Raw genomic sequence first — 22182 nt, 5'->3', positions numbered from 1 at the left:
AACTCTCCCCCTTCCTGTAATTATGAATCTGATTTTTCCTACCTAAATGCAGACCTTTACATTTATCTCTGTTGAAATTAATTTTATTGGTTTTAGCCCAATTCTCCAGCCTGTCAAGATCATCCTGTATCCTGGCTCTGTCTTCTACCGTATTTGCTACCTTCCCAATTTAGTATCATCTGCAAATTTAATAAGCATCCCCTCCATTCCTTCATCCAAATCATTTATAAAGATGTTGAACAACACAGGGCCAAGGACAGATTCCTGAGGCACTCCACTAGTCACTACTCTCCAAGTGGATAAGGAACAATTAAAAAGCACTCTTTGGGTGCAATCTGGCAACCAATTACCGATCCACCTAACAGTAACAGGATCTAAATCATATTTTACAGATTTGTCAACAAGAATATTATGGGGAACCTTATCAAAAGCCTTACTGAAATCTAGATAAACTATGTCTTCTACATTCCCCTGATCCAGCAAGGTAGTAACTTTCTCAAAAAAAAAGAGGTAAGATTAGTATGACATGACTTGTTCTTGAGAAACCCATGTTTGTCTTAGTAATTAGATCCAGCCTTTCTAAATGCTCAAGGACTGAATGTTTGATGATTTGTTCAAAAACTTTTCCCAGTATAGAAGTCAAGCTGATGGGTAGGTAGTTACCCGGATCCTCCTTTTTCCCCTTCTTGAAGATGGGGACAACATTTGCTCACCTCCAGTCTTCTGGCAGCACACCTGTTCTCCAAGAATTCTCAAAAATAATGGTAAGAAGCTCAGAAATTACATCTGCAAGTTCTTTAAGTACCCTTGGATGCAATTCATCTGGCCCTGAGGACTTTGTTTCATTTAAAGAAACTAGGTGTTTGTACACTACCCCAATGCCAATCCTAGGCTGCAACTCCTTTCCCTCATCATGTGTTCTGTTTATGCCATGTTGAGCACCGCTTCCCTCGCAAGAAAAGACTGAGAAAAATAAGAATTGCGCAGTTCTGCCCTCTCTTCATCTGTTACAATTTCACTTTCTGGTCCCAGCAGTGGGCTTATCATGTCCTTGTTCTTATTCTTACGCTGTACATAAGAAAAGAACCCTTTTTTGTTGTGTTTAGCATCTCTCGCTAGCCTAAGTTCATACTGAGCTTTAGCTTTCCTAATACTCTCCCTACAAGCACTAGTTATTTGTTTATATTCCTCTTTGGTTATAAGGCCCTCCTTCCACTTCCTAAATGAGTATTTTTTATTTCTCAAATCTTTAAAAGGCTGTTTATGGAGCCACCCTGGCCTCTTCAGGCTCCTCCCATTTTTCCTTCTCATAGGAATGGTTTGTGATTGCGCCTTCAGTATTTCATTTTTAAGAAACTCCCACCCTCTTGAACTCCCTTCTCCTTAAGTATTTCTGACAATGGGATTCTACCCAGAAAAAGTTTAAGCTTGTTAAAATTTGCTTTCCTAAAGTCCAACCTATATGTCTGACTACGTACAGATTTTCCTTTCCCCAAGATTGTAAATTCCAAGACTACATGGGCACTACTACCCAGAGTGCCTACTACTTTAACCTCATCAACCAGTTCTTTTTCCCCCTCCTCTATTAAGCTGTCTGGCTCACCCCCTCCCATCCAGAGGTGTTCCATGGCTTCCAGTTGGCTGACAATCACTTGGATTTGCATAAAGCCAAAATCACAAGGATTGGTTCATAGCCCTGAAGGGCAGGTGGAAATTTTGGGGATGATTGCCACAGCTTCTGCCCCAATTAGAATCTTACCTAGTATGTTGAAAGCTGGTGTGTTTGACTTAGATCTGGAAGGTATGGGTTAAAATCTTGCCTCTGCCATGAAGCTTGGGTGAATCACTTTCAACTTAACCTACCATACAAGGTTGTTGGAAGATAAACTGCAGCTCATATTACTTAGTTAGATATTACTTATTAGTGGAGTTCACGTTCCCTGGTTTTTGCAAACTTTTTCCCTTACTAGTTCCAGTATACACATCCCAGATCAGACATACATGAATTTAAAACAGCCTTAGTAATACTTTGTAATAACTTATGTTACAAGTAAAGACAAAAGAATTGTGAGGACAGTACAACAGAAAACATATATGATGTACCAATGGGCTTTCTCTAGAGCTTGGTTTAACGCCTTTCTATCAGCCCTGCTTAGTGGAAGATTCCAACACTGGCCTATGGAGCTAGTTATGCCCCTGCAGTGCAAACACGATTGAGTAAATTGCTCATATTTTACTAAACTGTGAATTTTATATGGATGTCAGAAATCGCCTAATCTTGCCTCTGCTGTCCTGGTTTCCTGGACATACTAGCCACTCTAGTCATGACAGTGTCTTCATGGTGAATTTTCTACTTGAAGATAAGAATCCCACTGTCTTACATACAGTGGCAAAGTTTTGTTATATTGCTACCAGAATACGGAGATCACTGTTGCTGTGTGAAACAGCTCATTAATTGTACTATTGTATGACTATGTACTATTGTGATTGCTCCTTTTAAAATGCTTATTGTTATGCAGGTCAATGACAGTATTGAATAAATCTAGCTATACGATGACTTACAAAATATGTTAATAACTTTGATTTATGCAGAATATTCTGAAATATACAAATTGATACGAATATTGCTATTATATTGATGCTAAATATGTACATGTGTCTTTGGAGATTAATTCTGTCCCCTGTTCGAACTGAACTGCAGAAGACAGCAGAAAATGCAGGTTATCAATCAAAACAGAAAAGGAGAAAACTTCTTCGTTGCATGTTGCTTTTAAAACAGATAAGAAATAATGATCAAAGGAGAAATAAAAAACCACACCATCTATACCAGTCTCCTACTTTACTGAAGACAAGAAGAGGATACCTGTAAAAATTTCCAGCGCATATTGAGGTCATCTAGCTGTCGAGATATCTTTAATGATGGATGAAGGTCAAGTGGAGAGAGCTGACTGGATAAATCATTTACTGCTTTAACTTTCATGTTGATTGGTGCAATTTCTTCCCTAAAAGCCTAGAAAAGCAAACATACACCTATATTTAATGAGGCAACTTAAAGAACAGTCTCCGTTCACACAAAACACATATAAGCACCCTCATTTATTTTCTCTGTGTGATGGTTCCCATCCACTGACCTCCCTCCGATGCTTTATGTGTTATAGTAAACACCAAAAAAATGCAGTGAATTTGATAGTGGGGGAGGAGGAAGAATGTCTGAAATTCCCAAGATTTACCAGGAAACGATGAAACAGTAAGAAAATTAGAAAGCTACTTAGAATTTAAAAGATTGAGACTGAGCAATAAGTGTTAGAATACATTTGCATCTCAAGATATATTCCAGGCCTTTGTAGCTTGCCTGGGTGAAATGCACAATGTATCTGTGAACCATGAAAATTAGGAAGAAACAAGAAAAGCACTCGTCATTTAGTTGTATTTCCAGGCAATCAAAACTTCTCAGAACTCTCCCCCAAGCCCGTCACAGTTTCTGGTCATTCAATTCCAACATTAATTTAAGTATTTGTTTGCTAACAGGCCCTCATAATCTCCAACTCCTGTTCTTCATACACTAAAAACTTAATAAGTACCTTCCTTTATATAAATGACATAAAGATATTACAAATAACTTCTTAAAGACCGAAAGATGCATTCTCACCAGCTTGCAAAACCTTTTATGTTTGCATTAAAATGAGAAGGGGAAGGGAGGATATATCACTTTATATCAATAGTGATAAAAATATAAATCACGTTTGATCAAAAGCTGTGAGGATACAAATCAAATTTGACTGAGCTCAGTTTATTCAACATGGGAAAGCAAGAGTGAAACATAAGAAGAGTGTCTTGCATTTTTGTGTGATGCTATATTACATTGCAACAGTCCAATTTATTATTAACATCCATGAGTTGATGGGCAATAAGCCTGTAGCTCTATATAGTCCAGTGCTAAAATATCCAGTGACTTTAGAACTATGTTCTCATTCTCTGCTTTACAGTTTTTCATGATCCCAGGTTTGGAGCAGTGCAAAACGGAAAAGCATATCCTTGAGTGGTGCAAGATGTTGTGAGTTTAATCAAATACTTCTAACAGGAGTAGAGTTATTTTGTTTCACAATCACAAGGACACCAGACTATGAAAGATTATTACTGCACTTACAATTCCACTTTCAAAAGGGAACCAGAAAAGGACAACAAGCATGTAACTAATTATTCAATACTATTAAATACATTAAATGGTCATTTTCCAGCAGCAAGAAAGTTCTGAAGCTGTTCCTGTTGGTTCTCACTATCTGCGAACAGCGCTAGGCATTCAGGGAACCAATCCTTTGTTCTGCATGGCCTCCCACTAGTCATATTAGCCTTCCTGCATTCAAATGAACACATGAAGCTGCCTTAAATTGAATCAGACCCTTGGTCCATCAAAATCAGTATTGTCCACTCAGACTGGCAGCGGCTCTCCGGGGTCTCAGGCTGAAGTCTTTCACATCACCAGTTTTCCTAGTCCCTCTAACTGGAGATGTCAGGGATTGAACCTGGGACCTTCTGCATGCCAAGCAGATGCTCTACCACTGAGCCACAGCCCCTCCCCAGTAGCTACCCCTCATCCTGCTTTGTCATCCTCCTATAACCACTACAATAATTCTATATGATTTGTTCAATATGCAACATGAAAAAAAGGAATACTGCACATATTATATTGGTTTCCATAATCTATCCTTGTCGCAGGAACACCAGGGCACAGATTATGAGCGTATCCAGCGACGGCTGCAAGCCGCAGTGTCGCAGGCCCTCTTCCCCCGACGACACTTACCAAACCAGAAGCCCGGCTGGGCTCAGGAGCAGCGCGAAGAGGTTTCTCCCTGCCGTCACCGGCAAGAGACAGGGGGCCGCCCTGCACCTGGGCCCGCGGCCCCTCACCCACGCAGCCAACTCGGGAGGGCGGAAAAGGAGGGAGCGGCTCGGGAGCCGGGGAAAGCAGGAGGCCAATCGGCACCTTACCATGCGTCCTCTCTCACCCACAGGAAGCCAGTCCGGAGGAGGAACACGGCAGAGGACCTCCCCACAGCCCCCAGGAGGGCTGGAGACCTGCCGGGAAGGAGCCAGCGGAGGGCGGGGGCAAGGGCCGTTGCTTCCCAAATGTCCCGCCGACCAGCTGAACGGCGGGCGGGCCAGACAGGGCAGGGGGCGGGGCGTGTGGAGACGGATGGAGCGGCCGGAAGCCCCGACCCTGCCTTTGTAGATTCAGGGGGAGGGGTTTAGGGGGAAGGCCATATAAAAGGAAGGGTGGGCGTGGAGACGAAGGAGGATACCCAAGGGAGGGCAAGCTCCGTGTAGCCCACAACCCTGGCTGACTCGGAAGGAGAGGACAGTTCTAGCTCTCCTAACGAGTGGTCTGAGGCCGAGAAAACCCCGGAGGAGCACAGGCTGACAGGGAAATCGCCCCTAGGGGGTACTACAGGGCCCCCCGGGACAGAGCACTTCCCCAAACATTAAGCAGGGCTCAATATTCCACATAGGTCTTAGTTCAACATATGTTACACTCAAAAGGAGCTTTGTGCTTACTGTTGTTTTATCAATGTGATCCTGCAATGAGTCGATCAGTATCTCTCCAAAAGGTTTCAAGCTATTGTGCACATTCTCCACCTCTCTCAAGTCAGCATCTAGGTCATCCATAGAACACTGCAAGTCTTTCAGCTTCTCTAGTGCTTTGTCTACTTGCTTTTGCCAGCTGTTGGCACAGGTATTCAGGCTTTCCCATTTCTCTTTCACTTCCACAGACTGCTTACGCATAGCTTTAGCAATCTTCTGAGCTTTTTCTTCAGGGGTCAGTTCTACAATGAAGAACATTTCGATGTCAGTATTACTGCAGATTGGAAAGAATAGCATTCACATGGAATTGAATAGAGTTATGACAACCACATCCTAAGTTTTTTTTAAATGCACTGAGGCAATTCTCAACCTCACCTGTGGTACCTAGTGTGCTTTCACAGGTTTTATGAGACCAAACCAAAATAACGATGATGCATTTCCTACAACTGATTGTGGCAAATATTAATGGAAATGCTGTTTTACATACATTAGAGTATCTCACAAGTATTCTACTAACCAGTCTCTTATAACCTCTAAAAGACAGGAATCTAAAAAATTACAAAGCAGAATCCACTGTGGACAATAGTCAAACAACATTAGCAAGTCTGACATGCTGACTTATGCAAACTTTGCTAATGTACTCACTTGTTCAATAATGGCAGTGCCTGCAGAACTCTCACAGCTTCTCTCTGCTTTTATTGTAATATCTGTTTTTATTGCAATAGAGAACATGTATGAGATGAATGTGATGTATGTGAACCTCTTGTTGTAATAAATGTTTTACATTTTATTCTCATACACACCAACCCTTACTGTTTCTGTTGAGACATAACTTGTTGTCCCACTGCTACCACCAATTATGACGAAGGGACTTATTTTGAATAATAAAGTGGTCAGAAATAACTGGCACTCAAGAGGCTTTTTGAAATTCAACAGAGTTTTATTTGTCTCTTTTTCTTCATAACAGAAATGTAGACTGTAACAGAATAAAAGAATTGAGAAGTTTGAGATAGATAAATTCAAGCAATCACCTTATAAACCTTAGAGCTATTTTCCCTAGATAACTAGTTATGGATCCTGTCCTGGTCCAAAAACCCCAAATGTGTTCCATTTCACTTCTGAAGAGAATCCTCCACCAGACAGTTTACAGCTCACACAGCTGTTTCCAAACTCTGTCTGTTAACTTCTCTCTCAGTCAACTCTCAGTTATCAACTGTCAGTTTCCTAACTGCCACTCTCAGAATTCTATTTGAACTCTCTGTCAATCATGGGGGTTCTATGACCAGGACAACTCTTTAGAATGCAGCTGTCAGTCTCAACATATTTTTCTCATCATAATTTAATTATACTTTTGGCATCTGTAGCAGGATCTTCTAAGTCCTGTGGGCATGACCCCGAAACACAATTGCACATTAGTAAAGTTTGAATGATTTCATAGGAATTCAGTTCATAGACAAAGGGCTGATGTCCTGTTTTTAAGGACATTTACACCCAAGAACTTTCATAAGAGCATTTAGGAAATACAAAACTATATCACTTGGTTGCTCCAAAGAACATTTTGAACTCTCTCATAACAATTTCAGACATTCAAAACCATGCCCTAACAATGCTTCAGCAATTTCTTTTCATAATTGGCTCACAGGACATAATTTGAAATGTTCAAAAATAATCTTGTGTAGGAAAGTTCTGCAGAGTTACAGCTTTCCACTTACAAATGAGCATTTAAGATATATTTTAAAATTTTGTAAACCACCCTTCTACCACAGTTTAAAATATAAAAAATAGCCAAACAAAGAATGGGTTCGAACCAACACAAATTTCTGCTTGCGCTACAGCTGTTGAACAAGTGGAAACACAAGAAAAAGACTGCAGTAGCCACTTTTACGAAGTCAAAATTATTGTATCCCCACTTGTGTTTCTACTTGCACAAGATATTGTGCAATATATTTCTGGGAACTGAAATATACTGGAAAAGAGCACAAGATGTTGCACAAGTGCTAATTCTTTTCATTTCCCTTTGTGTGTTGCTGGATCCAAACCAATAAAATAATTTAAAAATAAATAAGTGGAATTTCTGAAAAAATAAGATGGCAGGAAAACTCTGGAAGCACTTTGAGGCATCTATTGTCTTTTCCAGGGACTCTTGCCTTCTCATAATGTGACCAAAGTAAAATAGCCTCAGGTCATTCATTTGAGCTTCTAGGGAGAGCTTTCCCTATATGTTCTGCATATAGATTGAAATGAAAGGGAGAGAAAATACATCCTGTCTGACACCTTTATCAACTGGAAAAACAGGATTGCACTTTCCTGTAACTGCTGTTCGTTGAGTGTCTTCGTGCAGGCATGCATGGGACTGTGCAGGCTGGCCGCAGAGGAATTTTTCAAGATTCAGAGTGCTTGGAGAGCTCCCCCTCCCCTCTGTCTCGCGCCGAGAGTGGCCCTTTTCCCAACCAACGATCACATGAAAGGGGGGGAGTGCTCCTTCCCTCAGTTCTCCCTTCGCAGCTGTGGAGGGGGGACCGATGACCACCCCTAATACAAATACAAGCCCACAGCAGGGAAAGGAGGGAGGGATGCCTGCCTGCATGAAGACACTCGATGAACAGCAGTTACAGGTAAGTGCAACCCTGTTTTCGTTATCATGTCTTCTGTGCAGTCCCACATAGGAGAATAGCAAGTTAAGTATATGAGAAGGCGGGTGTGGGCACCTCAGCAAAATAACTACCGTAGCACTGCTTTTCCCCATAGCTGCATCGTTCCTGGAGTCGACATCGATGGAATAGTGTCGCAGAAACGTAGGCGGAGTGGACCAGGTTGCAGCCTTGCAGATGTCATGCAAATCCACCCTGCCAAGAAAAGCAGCTGACGCAGCCTGTGCCCTGGCTGAATGGGCTTTGAGAGGCAATGGACATGACACCCCAGCGGACTTATATGCCACCCGTATGGCTGATACCACCCACCTGGATATGGTCTGTGGATTGGCCGCCTGACCTCTTTTTTGTCCCTTGAAACAGACAAATAAACTGGTGTGTGACCTAAATGGCTTGGTTCTATCCAAATAAAATAAAAGAGCATTGTGGACATGAGTGTGTGCAATGCCTGTTCTGCAGGAGACTGGGGCGAAAAACAGGTACAACAATATCCTGAGATAAATGGAATCCCCTCAAAAGAAAAATTTCCTCAGAGGAGATAAAGAAAGCTACAGTCTTACTCCATGGTAGACTGAGAGAAGGAGCCATGAAGATGAATATCCAGTCAAACAGGGTGTTTATAATCTCATAATCAAATGACACTTTATACATGTGCACGTTTATCACCACTCCAATAAACTTTTATTTTAAAGCTACTAATATTTTAAAGGAATGCAATAATAAAAACTGTTTTGTGGTGGCTGCCACGTGTCTTATTTAAATCTTTAATATATAACCACGCCAGATGGCAATTCATGTAAATAAAATATATGCATGTAAATTACTTGTTACAAATATTTCTCTTATGATTTATGGCACCTTTTGCATTTGTAATTAAAGGATGGAACAGATGGTGAATGCTTAATATAAAATGTCATACCCATCAAAATAACCTTTGCCACTACATAATTAATTGCTATTATCAGGGAGATTTCGAGCATATAAACCACCTTGCTTCCAAAACCATTCACATTTCTAAGGTGTTTTAAAAATCTCTTTTGTTTAATGTCTCTTGGTTTGCCCCTGCATTGTTTAAAATTCTTGCAAAATCAAGATTTGGTCAATTGCTATATTCTGCTTTTTGAGATGACAGTTGCACTGTGGAGGTGACCTGTCCACATGTTGACTGGCTGCACTAGGAGGAGGGAGAATAGGCACAAGTGTGCTCCCAGCCTCTGCATGATCACGGAGTCATTTTCATAGTGTGAATGCAGCGAGGAAGTGTCCGTGCACACAATGCCCTCCCTGTGATCAATGACACAACTTTCCAAGTGTTGCTAGTCATGGAAAGGAGCATATGCATGGACACGTTCTCTGCACATTCACACTGTGCAGTCACCTACTTGGTAGCACAGAGGCGAGGGGTAGCACAGTCTTGCCCGTTCTCCCTCCTCTCCCTCCTCCGTTAAAGCATAGACAAGACTAGTATGACAACAGGTACCAGGCTAAGAAACTTATTTGTGTGCAGCAAGACAGCTGTATATGCAGATCCACAACTGTAGAAAGGTGAGTTAAGAACACTCTAAATATTTTTTTTAAAAAATCTATGCTACCTAGGTATTGAATGGTTGTGAATAGTCAAGAACCAAATTGTCTAGGAAAAGGTAGGGTGGAGCCAGCTGCCAAGTTAGCCACTGAAGTAATCTGTTTCTTGTTGCTTCAGAATAGATCTATTTATTTATTATCTATTTGTATCCTGCCTTTCTTCTAACACTGAACCCACGTTCTGAGAGTTCTAAGCATATGGGGTCACTTAGAGCAATCTCTGGTCTGCCATATCATTTTAAACAAGTGCTTTTTACTCGAAAAACGACAGTAAGGGAAGCTGTGTTGTTTATCAATAAGTGAAAATCTAAAGATGTGAGAAGATTCTACCTTCTTTACTTATTAAGTGGAATATAGCAACCCTAACAGTCCATGAGTATGAGACTCTAATTGAAACTATACTTTTGATCTAAAGGCTGATGTGAAATTAATTACAATCTTTGAAATGTTCACTTTTATAGAAGTATAACAGCATCAATGAAAGTGAAATGAATAAGAGCACTTTCAAAATATTTTATCCTTTCATCTACAAAATCCAGCATCTGACATGTCAGGTTTTTATCTGTGTACTACACAAAGAAGCTGGAAATTCAAAGACAAGAAGGGAGGAGAGCATAGTGCTATTGTCATGCTGCAATCTCTGGGAGATGAAAAATACAGAGCACAACTTCTCCTTAAGAAGGAGGTTTGTCAAATCTAGGAGGGTTTAAAGAGTCCATGTAAGTAGCATTAGTTGTAAGTAGCATTAGCCTAGTGCAGTGGTCGGCAAACCGCGGTTCCCGAGCTACCTGTGGCTCTTTGGCCCCTTGAATGCGGCTCTCCCCGGGGCCCGGGCGGCCGCAGTTCCTGGCCCAGCCCAACCGCCTGCGGGATCCCCGCCTCCCCACCCCCCGTCCGTCGGCTCAGTGGCTCCTCCGCATCCCCATGCCCAGCCAGGCAGAGGCACCGCGCTCCAGCAGGGCTCCAGCGCGCCCCAGGAGGGAGGAGCCAGCAAGCGAGTGGGAGGCAGCGCCCCCCTCCCCCGGCCTCCCCTTTTCTCTCTCTCTCTTCGGCGGGGAGGAATCAGAGACAGCAGGGAGAGGTGGCGGCCAGCTGCCCAGGCTGCTGCTGCAAGGGGGGGAGAGGCAGGCTCCGCCTCATGCTGGGCCGGAGCGGGCTGGGCGACCCGTGTGCTCCTGCCGCCTCGCCCAGCCGGCCCTGGAAGGAGGGGAGGGCGGCGACAGTGGGGCGCGGGGGAATCCCTCCTGGAGGCTGACTCCGTTGGCTGGGGGTGGGGGTCAGGCACCATGGACTTTGATGGACCAAGGGTCTGATTCAGTATAAGGCAGCTTCATGTGAGTGCAATTGGGGGGGGTCCCCGAATCTCTCCTCTCATTGGACCTTTCAAGCCAACCGCCTGCCAGTGCCCAGAGCTGGGAGGGTGGGGGGGCAGAGAGGAGCCCCCTTCCTGGGGGGGCAGCAGCGGGGGGGCCTCCAAGGGTTGGGCAGCCAGCCTCGGTTGCCGTTTTATTTGGGGGGGGCTTGGGAAACGGGAGGGGGGGAGTCTGCACTTGCACCGTTTGGGAGGGGCTGTGGGTCAGTGGTGGAGCATCTGCTTGGCATGCAGAAGGTCCCTGGTTCAATCCCCGGCATCTCCAGTTAAAGGGACAAGCAAGTAGGACGGTGGCTCTCAAAAGAAATCTCAATCGTTGTACTGTTGATATTTGGCTCTGTTGACTAATGAGTTTGCCGACCACTGGCCTAGTGAAAAGATGAACTGTAATATTTCAGCTGAATCATTCTCATTTCCTTATGTGGCTAGTCATTTGTAACAGCTGGGTGGAAAGGTTTCCCCCATCTTTGCTTGCCACATCCTAAACTTCACAACACAGCTGTAACTCATCAATTAGATGAGAATGGGGGGGGAGTCTTTCATTTGTCCTCAGAACCTGCTGACATGAAGCAGAAAGAACTGGATGAAAAGAACACTTTTGTTCCTGTTGCTTGTTTCACACTTTTAGCAAACTGTCTTCCAAGGGATGGGATTTGTCTCATTTTTACTTCAAAGAAAAATCTGCATGGAATTTTGAGACCTCTAGTCTCAATAACAGGCATCCAGGAAAGAGTGTGGAGAAGTTTATGTTTACAAGTAGTCTTAACTAGGTGTATAGTTTGAATCTTTGGGGCCTTCATAATTGTAGTTTGTTTTATTTCTTGAATAAATATGATTAATTGGAAAGAAATCAAGTGTTAATTAGGTACTAAGAAATCAGGTGTTAATTAGGTACTCAAAATCCAACTAGTCTTTAATTGAAACAATCAAACACTCCATCAAACACTTTTTTTTAATAATAATTTTATTGGTTTTTATAATACAAATTTTCCATGATAATAAACAACAATAAAGGCAATATGAAATTCAAAATTCTAACTCTGTGTTGTTATGGTTTCTTAAATTCATAACAAAAAAAACAATTAAAGGAAAATTTATGACTTCCCCATCGCCTCTCTCCGCCTCTTAATAAAGTATTCATCCCATCGTAATTGGTCTGATCTTAACTATCATAAATTCATTTAACTTTCATAAAACATCTTCTATTAATATAAATGATTATAACTCTTAATATTAATTGTGTCCTCTAGATCAGATTAATAAGTATTCTTCCATTTTCCCCAGTTTTAATTCATATTCACAATATTTCATCCAATCCTCCCATTCCCCTAAAAATCGAACATTGTCTTTTTCATTTAAAATGGCTGTAAGTTTTGCCATTTCCACCAATTCAAACATTTTCCCAATCCAGTCTTTTTTCTCGGGAATTTCTGCCCCTTTCCATTTTGCTGCATAAAGCAGTCTCGCAGCTGTTGTAGCATAGATCAAAAAAGTTCTTTGTATTAGCAAATCGTCAGGTATCATACTTAATAGCATCATTTCTGGTGTTTTGGGTATATTTTTTTGTATTATTAATCTCAATTCATTGTAGATCATATCCCAAAAATCTTTAGCTTTATCACAAGTCCACCACATATGATAAAAGGAACCAATTTCCTTATTACATTTCCAACATTTAGGGGATGTCACTTTATATATCTTTGCAATCTTCTTAGGTGTTAAATGCCATCTATACATCATTTTATAAATGTTTTCTCGAATTGATTGCGCATTTATTCCTTTCAAATCTTTTGACCATAGTCTTTCCCATTTATTTAAAGCAATATCATGTCCCATGTTTTGAGCCCAGTCAATCATAGTTGGTTTAATCGTCTCCTGCTCACAATATATTGTTAAAAGTAGATTATACATTTTCGAGATCAATTTCAAATTGTTATCTAATAACATCTTGTGGAAAGGGGACTTTTCTTTAGAAAATCCATTTTTCATATCTTGTACAAAAACTGATTTAATCTGACAGTATTGCAACCATTGTAGATCCTCTTTAAAAAATTGAAATTCCTTTAATGAACATTTTTTCCCCTCCCATTTAATTAATTCCTGGTAGATTATAAATTTGTCCGGTCTAAGTGGACGTAGCGTTAACATTTCTTGCGGTGAAATCCACATCGGTGTTGCTGGTTCCAAAATATGTTTATATTTCATCCAAATACGCAATAAAGAGGACCTGATTATATGATTCCTAAATGATGCTTGTATCTTGATTTTGTCATACCATAAATAGCCATGCCATCCACTAATATTATTAAAGCCTTCAAGCTCCAGTAAACGTGTATTTGATAAGGTTATCCAGTCTTTTAGCCATGTTAAGGCTACCGCTTCAGCGTAAAGTTGAAAATTTGGGAATGCTAAACCTCCTCTGACTTTAAGGTCCACCAAATATTTATAAGCAATCCTAGGTTTTTTCCCTTGCCAGATGAAGTTTAAAATGTCCTTCCTCCAAATATCAAAGTATTTAACATGTGATATTATAGGCAAGTTTTGGAATAAGAAGAGCATCCTTGGTAGCACATTCATTTGAATTATTGAGATACGTCCCAGTAGTGACAACTTTTTATTTGACCAAATGATCATATCAGTTTTTATTTTACCCCATAGTTTAAAGTAGTTGTTAATTAACAATTCTTTGTTCTTCGCTGAAATCCAGATTCCCAAATATTTAACTTTGTTGGCCTTCTCCCAACCTGTAAACGAAATGAATTCCTGTTGCTCTATTTCTGGTAAATTCTTGAATATTGTCTTTGTTTTTTCTTGATTAACTTTAAATCCCGATATCTGCCCAAAGTCGTCCAGAGTTTCTTGTAGTATCTTCATTGATTGTGTTGGGTTTTCTAGAATTAACAGGAGGTCATCCGCGAATGCTCTCAACTTAAATTCATGTTTTTTAATTTTTAAACCGCGAATGTCCTCCATGCTCCTTAGTTTACAACATAATGTTTCCAACACCAACAAAAATAATAACGGAGACAGAGGACAACCTTGTCTAGTTCCTTTCTTAATTTGACAATTTCCCGACATTGATTCATTCACCAAAATTTTCGCTTGTTGGGATGTGTAAATAGCCGATATACCTTTCAAAAAACGGTCTCCAAAATTTAATTTTTCCTTTTTTTAAAAAATAAATTTTATTGATTTTTTAAAACTATAAATTCTCCATAATTTTGACAACAGTGTAAAAATAGTATCACAATCACAATTATATTGATTGTTGTCTTAATTACCATTAAACATAAAAATATAACAACTTCCCCCTCACCTCCATCTACCTCTTAATAAAGTATTATTATCCTTCGTTAACATGTACTGATCCTAGCATTAATTTCATTCTAAAGTTTCATGTTTTATAAAGTTTTACATTCTGGATCAGAATAAAAAGTAACCTTCCATTATTCCCAGATCTTGTATATTATCACAATGATTCCTTCAATTCTCCCCTTTTCCCTAGTTCTCCAACTCCACCAGTTCTAACATTAGAATGATTTAATCCCTTTATTCTGAAACCTTTGTCCCTTTCCATTTGGCTGCATCAAATTGCAGCCATTATAACATAAATTTAATCATACTAAACAACATTCTCTCCAGTATTTTGGGGATATTTCCTGTTTAATCAATCTTATTTCAGTGTAAATCATATCCCAGATCCATATCAAAAGTCCATCCATTCCAGTATACCTTTATATCAATCAATAATCTATATTAGGAGGACTTATTTATATAATCCAAAAGTGATGTCTTAATCTTAATTCCACTACTTCATTAATAGCCATGCCACCCGTCCACACTGTCAAAGCCTTCCAATCCAGCAATCATATTTAAGTCAATCCTTTAACCATGGTCAAATACTTCCTTCTGTAACTGAAATAAGCCAGTCAGGTATGGGAACAGGATTTCTTTGTTCTCTCTCATTTCTTCAGGCAAGGTGCGTATCCAAAAATGATTCTTTCTGGGCTTCATCTTCATCGTGGCTTCAATCTGTGTTCCTTGACCTGCTCTCTTCTTCCTTATATCCACACGTCCTTCCATGACTTTTTTAGATGAAAAGTCCATTTCTTGTATGTCTGATCTCTTTGTCGCCGGCTGGTTACTTTCTTGAACTTCTGTCTTCTTCTTTATATCCTTGTGTTCTTCCATAACTTTTTGGGCAGAAGAGTCCATTGCTTGTATGTCTGTATTTGTAGTCATCATTTGAATTTTCAAGACTTTTATGTCTTCTGTAACCAGATTCAACTTCTGATTACATACCTGTGATGATTGGTCAAGAGTCATCATCATTGAAATCAATTGAGCATCTGTGTTGAAATCTGTTTTAATTGTTTAATTGTCGCCTCAGAATGTTTAGCAAGCATATCCTGTACTTTTTTTTCCATGGTTGAATTCTGTAAAATTCCCTTTGATTTCATAAGAGCAGGGCTATATATTTAGCCAGATCAGGGAGAGGTTCCAGAATATATAACTTAATTAAATTTGATGGTCATCTGGCAGGAGTCCATTGCATGTAGTTGATAGAGAATGCTTCATTGACCAACTTAATATCTTTTTCGAGTTGCAAAAATAAGTATTTAAACTTAAAAAAAACCTTTTTTTTTTAAATTGAAAATACCAACGAGTTTTACCAGACGCTCTAGATCGGCTGAGCCAGGAAGTATTCCAGGGGTTGCCTCATCGTGGACCTTCTATCGTCTCTTCTCTATGGTTATTACCTTCAGGAATGGTTTTGGTGTAACACGAGTAAGACGAATTTCCGGTCTTACGACCTTCTTCCTGTTGATTTTGTAGAGCAGTGGAGAGGTAAAGCACAGAGTCTTCCGGTCAAAGAGTCCTCTTTGTTGCAAAACGTGACTGGAGGATCTTTTTTACCTCATGCAAATTCTCAGAGATTTCTCCCTCCCCTTCCTTTAAGAACGCGTCGGATTGGCAGATCTTACGTCAATCATTCAAGCTCGTTGTTTTAGTTTAAGTTGATCAGATTGATAAGGCTCCTGCTGCTTTGTCTGATGGATCTCATGCAGCAAAATCATCCAGTTCAATTAAGGGAGAAAGAGGGTTACCAGGAATGTTTTCTTCAACCCCGTTATTCGATAACGCCAGTGAAAAACGAAGGTTTCTTATCTACTCACTTGGGCGCCCGGAGGTGAGGTTTTAATCTTAATGTAGTCCTTATGATGTTTATAAGGTGCTGGAGGGTAGAGTCTAAAGCCGAAGTTGCGCGCTGGCGATTTCAATCCCTTCGTGCCCACGGGACCAAACGTCTGAAACTCCGGGGGACTTGGTAGAGCTCCCTCGGAGTATTCAGGAGGTCAAACCGCATATATGGCTGCAGGGAATTCCTGCCTCTCAGCCCACTTGCAAGGGCTGGAGTAGGGTGCGATAAAACACCCCAAATTACACGCAAACTTGGATACTCCCCAGGAGCCCCTGGGAAGACGTAGCACTCAGCCCAGCTCAGCACCGGAAGTCTCCAAAATTTAATTTTTCCAATGTTTTTTCCATAAAATCCCATGAGACCATATCAAAGGCTTTTTCCGCATCCAAAAATACAAAGGCGGCTGATCGTTGAATATTCTGATCATAATATTCTAATGAGTCCAATAAGATTCTTATATTGTCTTTAATTTGCCTTCCTGGAACAAAGCCCGCCTGATCTTCATGTATAAGGTCTTTAATAAATTTTCTTATCCTATTCGATAAGACCGAGGCATAAATCTTATAGTCCACATTTAACAACGAAATAGGTCTGTAGTTTGATGTTTTTTCTGGATCTCTTCCTTCCTTGGGTATCAACGATATATATGCATGCGACCAAGTCTCTGGGGCTACTCCCTTGTCCAAAATTGTATTGCAAAGTGATACAAAAAAGTCTACTAAGTTGTCACTAAATGTTCTATAAAATAGTGCAGTAATTCCATCTGGTCCAGGTGTCTTGTCCGGTTTTTGTTTCATTATTGCTTCTTTTATTTCTTCCCTTGTAATTGGAGCATCTATCCATTGTCGTTGGTCTATTGAAAGAACATTCATCTGTATTGAGCTTAAGAACTTATCTATTTTCTGTTTTGAAATATTTTCTTTCTGATACAGCTTAGTGTAAAATGAAACAAATTCTTTTTGTATATCTGTAGTTGAATGAACTGGTCCTTTAGCAGTTTGAATTTTTGTTATAATCTTCTTCTGAAATGAGTCTTTCAGTTGTGTTGCTAAAAATTTCCCAGGTTTATTAGCATGTTCAAAATATTTTTGTTTGGCAAATTTTCATTTCTTCCATTATAACCAAATTCCATTGTTCATTTCTTCCATTATAACCAAATTTAATTGGTGTTTAGATACAGAAATCTTCATTTGTATTTCGTTTTTCTCTTCTTCTTGTAACGCCATAACAAGTTTTTGCTCCAAATTTTGTAAATCCCAAAGTATATTATTGGTAAATTGTAGTTGAGTTTTCCTCCACGCTGCATGTTTCTGTATCATAAATCCTCTTAGAACTGCTTTAAATGCATCCCACACTATATTCAGCGTAGTTTCTCCATTAAGATTAACTTCAAAAAAGTCTTTAATCAAATCATATAATTCTTTTTGAATCTTATTTTCCTTTAAAAGTTTATCATTCAATCGCCATCTAAATGCTTGTTTATTGTTCCACTCAAATGTAACCGGATTGTGGTCAGAAAAAGTTCTTGGTAAAATATGTATTTTACGTAGTTGCGTAAAAATTGATTTACTAGCCCAAATCATGTCTATTCTGGAGTGTGAGTCATGTCTCGCTGAATAAAAGGTATATTCTTTGGCTGTAGTATTCATTGTTCTCCAGATGTCTTGTAATTCCAATTCTGTAGCCATGGTGAAGAAGGTTTTGGGTAAACATCCTTCATTTTCGTCTTTTGCTTTTGATTTTTTATCCAAAATTGGGAGAATAACGCCATTTAAGTCACCCATCAATAGAATCTGGTCATTGGTATACTGAGAGATCAGTTCATGCAATTGTCCATAAAATTTTGTTTTTCCTTCATTGGGAGCATATATTCCTACCACAATCGTCTTTTGCCCCAATATTTTGGTTTTTATAATTACAATTCTCCCTTCGTTGTCTTTATATAGTAATTCAGGATTAAGGCTAGAATGAGCATATATTACTACTCCCTTAGTTTTTGTTTTGGCCGATGCAACAAATGCTTGTCCAAGCATTTGCCTATCCAAATATTTTTTGTGTTTTGTTGCTATATGAGTCTCTTGTAGACAAATTAGGGAGTATTTGTATTTCTGTAAATATTTGAAAATTCTAGCCCTTTTAGTTTTTTCATTCAAACCGTTCACATTCCAAGAAATTACTTTTGCCATGGTACAGTGATTATTGAAGCAAAGTATGCAGTCTATAATTTAGTTCCTCCTGCTGCTCCCTGTGATTCTTCTTCTTCTTCTTGTTCTTCTTCCTCTTCCTTTTGATCCCCAGTTAATCCTTTAAGATCTGATTTATATTTCCTCAGAAATTTTCCCACATCTGCTGTAGATGTAATTGTCATTTTCATTTCTTTGTAGGTAAAAGCCAAGCCTTGTGGCATAATCCAGCGATATTTGATACCATTAGCTTTCAAAACAGACACAAATTCTTTGTAATTATTCCTCTGTGAGAGTAGATGTCTTGGTATGTCCTTTAATAAAATTAGAGGAGTGTCTCCTGCTGACACCGGGTTGTCATAATGCATCTTCATGATCTTATCCTTAATCCTAGTGTCATAGAACACTATCATCAGGTCTCTTGGCTTAGACCTTTTCATTCTAGCAGGTAATGGTATTCTGTATACTCTGTTAATAGCTTGGTTCAATTCTTGTTCGTCCATTTGAAACAGGTAGGCCAGATTTGGAACTGCAGTTTCTTTGTTATCTCCCATCATATCTGGAAAATTGCGCAGACGAAGGTTGGTCTCTCTCACTCTCATCTCCATCATGGCTATTTGATCTTTTACAGCTGTCTGATTTAATTGTATTGTTTCAATCTGTTTTTCTTGGCTAGCTAATCTTTTCTTTGTATCCTTATGCTCTTCCATCACTTTCTTTATTGATAAATCCATTGCTTGCATATCTGACTTCATAGTACTCATTTGAGTTTTTACTTCTTTAAGGTCTCCTGTTACCACATCCAATTTGTGGTTAATGGCTTGAGATGCTTGGCCAAGATTTGTCATCATAGACGTTAGCTGTGCCATCTGTGTAGACATCTGTTCAAACTGCTTGGTTGTTGCCTCTGTTTGTTTGGCTAGCATGTCCTGTAATTTTTTATCCATAATTGAAACTTGTGCTGTCTCCTTCAGTTTAGTATAGGCAGGGCTATGCAGTGAGCCAGATCGGGGCCGAGTTCCAGACATTTACATTGGAATAAAGCTGGTAAAAGTCATGTCCTCAGACAGGGCCCTCCAGATGGTGATTAATAGAGGATAGTTCAATGATCAGCTTAATAATTTTTTCGGGTTGAAAAGAGCCAAATTTGGCTTTAAAACAGCTTGATAAAGTTTTGAAATACCAACGAGTTTTACTGGACGCTCTAGGTCGGATCTACCAGGAAGTATTCCGGAAGTTGAATTTGCCGCGGACCTTCTACCGCCTCATCTCGATGGTTGTTCCCTTCAGGAATTGTTTCTGTGTTACTCAAGTGCGACGCGTATCCGGTCCTGCGACTTGTTTCCTGTTGTTATGACTCAGATGATAGAGAGGGTGGTATAGAGGGGCTTCCGGTCTGATGAATCCCTTGCTGCTAACATGGCAGGAAATTCTTTTTCACCAGAGAATCAGGAAGAAATTCACCCTCCCCTTCCCTCCAAGTTGCTTCTCATTGGTGGAAATTTTAGTCCGTCATCTAAGCATCCTTCCAACTCTTTGTTTTGGTTTAAGCTGATCTATTTGATAAGGCTCCTGCCGCTAATCCTGATGGAATTTACAAATCAAACTTTCCCGATTCAAATAAGGGAGGAGCAGAGGTACTGGGAATATCTTCATCTACCCCCCGGTTATTCGGTAATGCCAGTAAGAGACAAAGGGTTCTTTGTACTCACTTAGGCATCGAGAGGTGAGGTTCTTTTCTTAAAATAGTCCTTATGTTGGTATTAAGGTGGTGGAGGGTAGAGCCTTATGCCAAAGTTGCGTTTTGGCGATTCCTTTCCCTAAGTGCCCTCGCAGGACCGGCGTACAAAGCTCCGGGGGACTTATAAAGCTCCCTCAGAGTCTTTGGGAGGTCAAACTGCGTTTGCGGGCTGCAGGGAATTCCTGCTGTCCGACCCACTTGCAAGGGTCGGATTGGGGTGCATATATCACCCCTAAATTGGCGCAAACTTGGATTTCCCCCAGGACAACCTGAGGGAACGTCGTACTCGTCCCAGCACACCACCGGAAGTCCAAACACTCCATCAAACACTAACTTCATAGACTCTATTCTATAAATATTACCAATTTCTATCTTATTATTATGGAATAGCCTGAACAAATTTGAATATTTTGGAAATATTTTATCAATTTTGATGAAATATACTGTATTATACATGCAACATCTCATCAAAGCTACTTAATGTATCATATCATCTTCTTGGAGGTTCAAAACAGCCAGAGACAAGATCCAGTGAAAAACCTGGCAAGAACTAGTCAAGGGATAACCTTCATTTGTCTTAATCAGTAGGTATCTATAATAGAACTCCAAAATGGGGGAAGAATACATTAGAAAAACTGAAATACAAGACAAAATTTTAAACTAAATGTTGGCTGCATGTAACAATGAATTTCCTATAGCACAAGTTCCCAATTAATATACTGGAAAGGAGGGGAAAGCAAAAAGCTATTAATAGTAGAAATACAATTGTTCTCTAGCACAAACTTTTACCCTACCTATCACATATAAATGGATCTATTAAATAAATAAAATTGTGAACAATATGATTAATATTATGCTCTTATAAAGAGAAACTTATTTTATCTATTTGAAAGGATCATATCAAAATAGAATTATCATTTTTTTATTTAAAACATTTTTATTCCACCCATTTTAAGTTCCCCAAGGACAAACAATCAAAAACATTAAAACAGGCTATAGTATAAAAACAATTAAAAATAGCAAATTAAACAGAACACATACACAGTGAAACACATACAAAGGAAGGCAGATCAGTGAAGGAATGCCAGATTAAACAGATAAGTCTTCGACCACTGTTGAAGCACAATGACAGGGAGGGACATACAGATCTCTCTGGAGAGGGAATTCAATAATTTTGATGACAAGTCCGAGAATATCCTTTCTCTGGTTGCCATTCATTCAGTCTTAGAGGCGTGAGTATCCAAAGAAGAACCCCTGAAGATTACCAGAGTGGTCATATAGGTTCACATGGGAGTAGCCAGTTGTGACAGATGAGGGGTTACTCTTCAGAAGCTGAGAGACAAGGAGTGGGCGGAGCCAAGAGGCTCACTCTCTGAGTTCTCACAGAAAAACAGGATTCTAAGATTGACAACCTGTGTGATAAGAAGCTGTGAACGATTCTGTGAACCTGAGGGTTCAGTTTGGCCTAAGATGTTGAAAAACACAACCTGTGGTGTGACAGGATTGAGACTGGGAGGAAAAGGGCCTTTTCTCAGGTCACAAAGAGGGAATGGGCTCTAGAGAAGGAGATATTCCAATTACAGGGGTGTGTGAAGTGATTACTGCCACTAGTGTGGGGTAGTTCAGTAGTGAGAACAAGAAGAGAAAGTCAAGGAGGATTCTCCATAAATTTCCCTATTATCTTGGTTAACTTTAAGAAGTCTTTTGCGTCATATTTCTCTCTGTGGTAAAATAAGGTGGGGACTGGAGAAGGAGAAGCATAATCTCCACATAACACCCTCTGGCTAACAGCAAGTAAATGATCCCTCTCTCTCTCCCTCAGAACAAAAACCGATTACTGGGAGATAGTAGTAGCAAGGAGGCGGTCG

The 22182-nt window shown here is 39.9% G+C and overlaps 1 protein-coding gene across 6 annotated transcripts in view; it reads right to left on the bottom strand.

The window, feature by feature from the left end:
• Positions 1 to 22182, bottom strand: part of UTRN (utrophin) — a 760310-nt gene that overhangs the window by 169101 nt on the left and 569027 nt on the right. For all 6 annotated transcript variants that reach the window (XM_056853742.1, XM_056853743.1, XM_056853744.1 and 3 more), the window contains 2 exons: positions 5554 to 5822; positions 2864 to 3010 (listed from right to left, as the gene is read on the bottom strand). In XM_056853742.1, the coding sequence (XP_056709720.1) occupies positions 2864 to 3010; positions 5554 to 5822 (416 nt within the window). The remainder of the gene's footprint in view (positions 1 to 2863; positions 3011 to 5553; positions 5823 to 22182) is intronic.

This window comes from Euleptes europaea, chromosome 7, assembly GCF_029931775.1.
Source record: "Euleptes europaea isolate rEulEur1 chromosome 7, rEulEur1.hap1, whole genome shotgun sequence".
NCBI lineage: Eukaryota > Metazoa > Chordata > Lepidosauria > Squamata > Sphaerodactylidae > Euleptes > Euleptes europaea.
The sequence above is the reverse complement of the archived record's forward strand: the minus strand, read 5'-3'. Positions and strand labels throughout refer to the sequence as shown.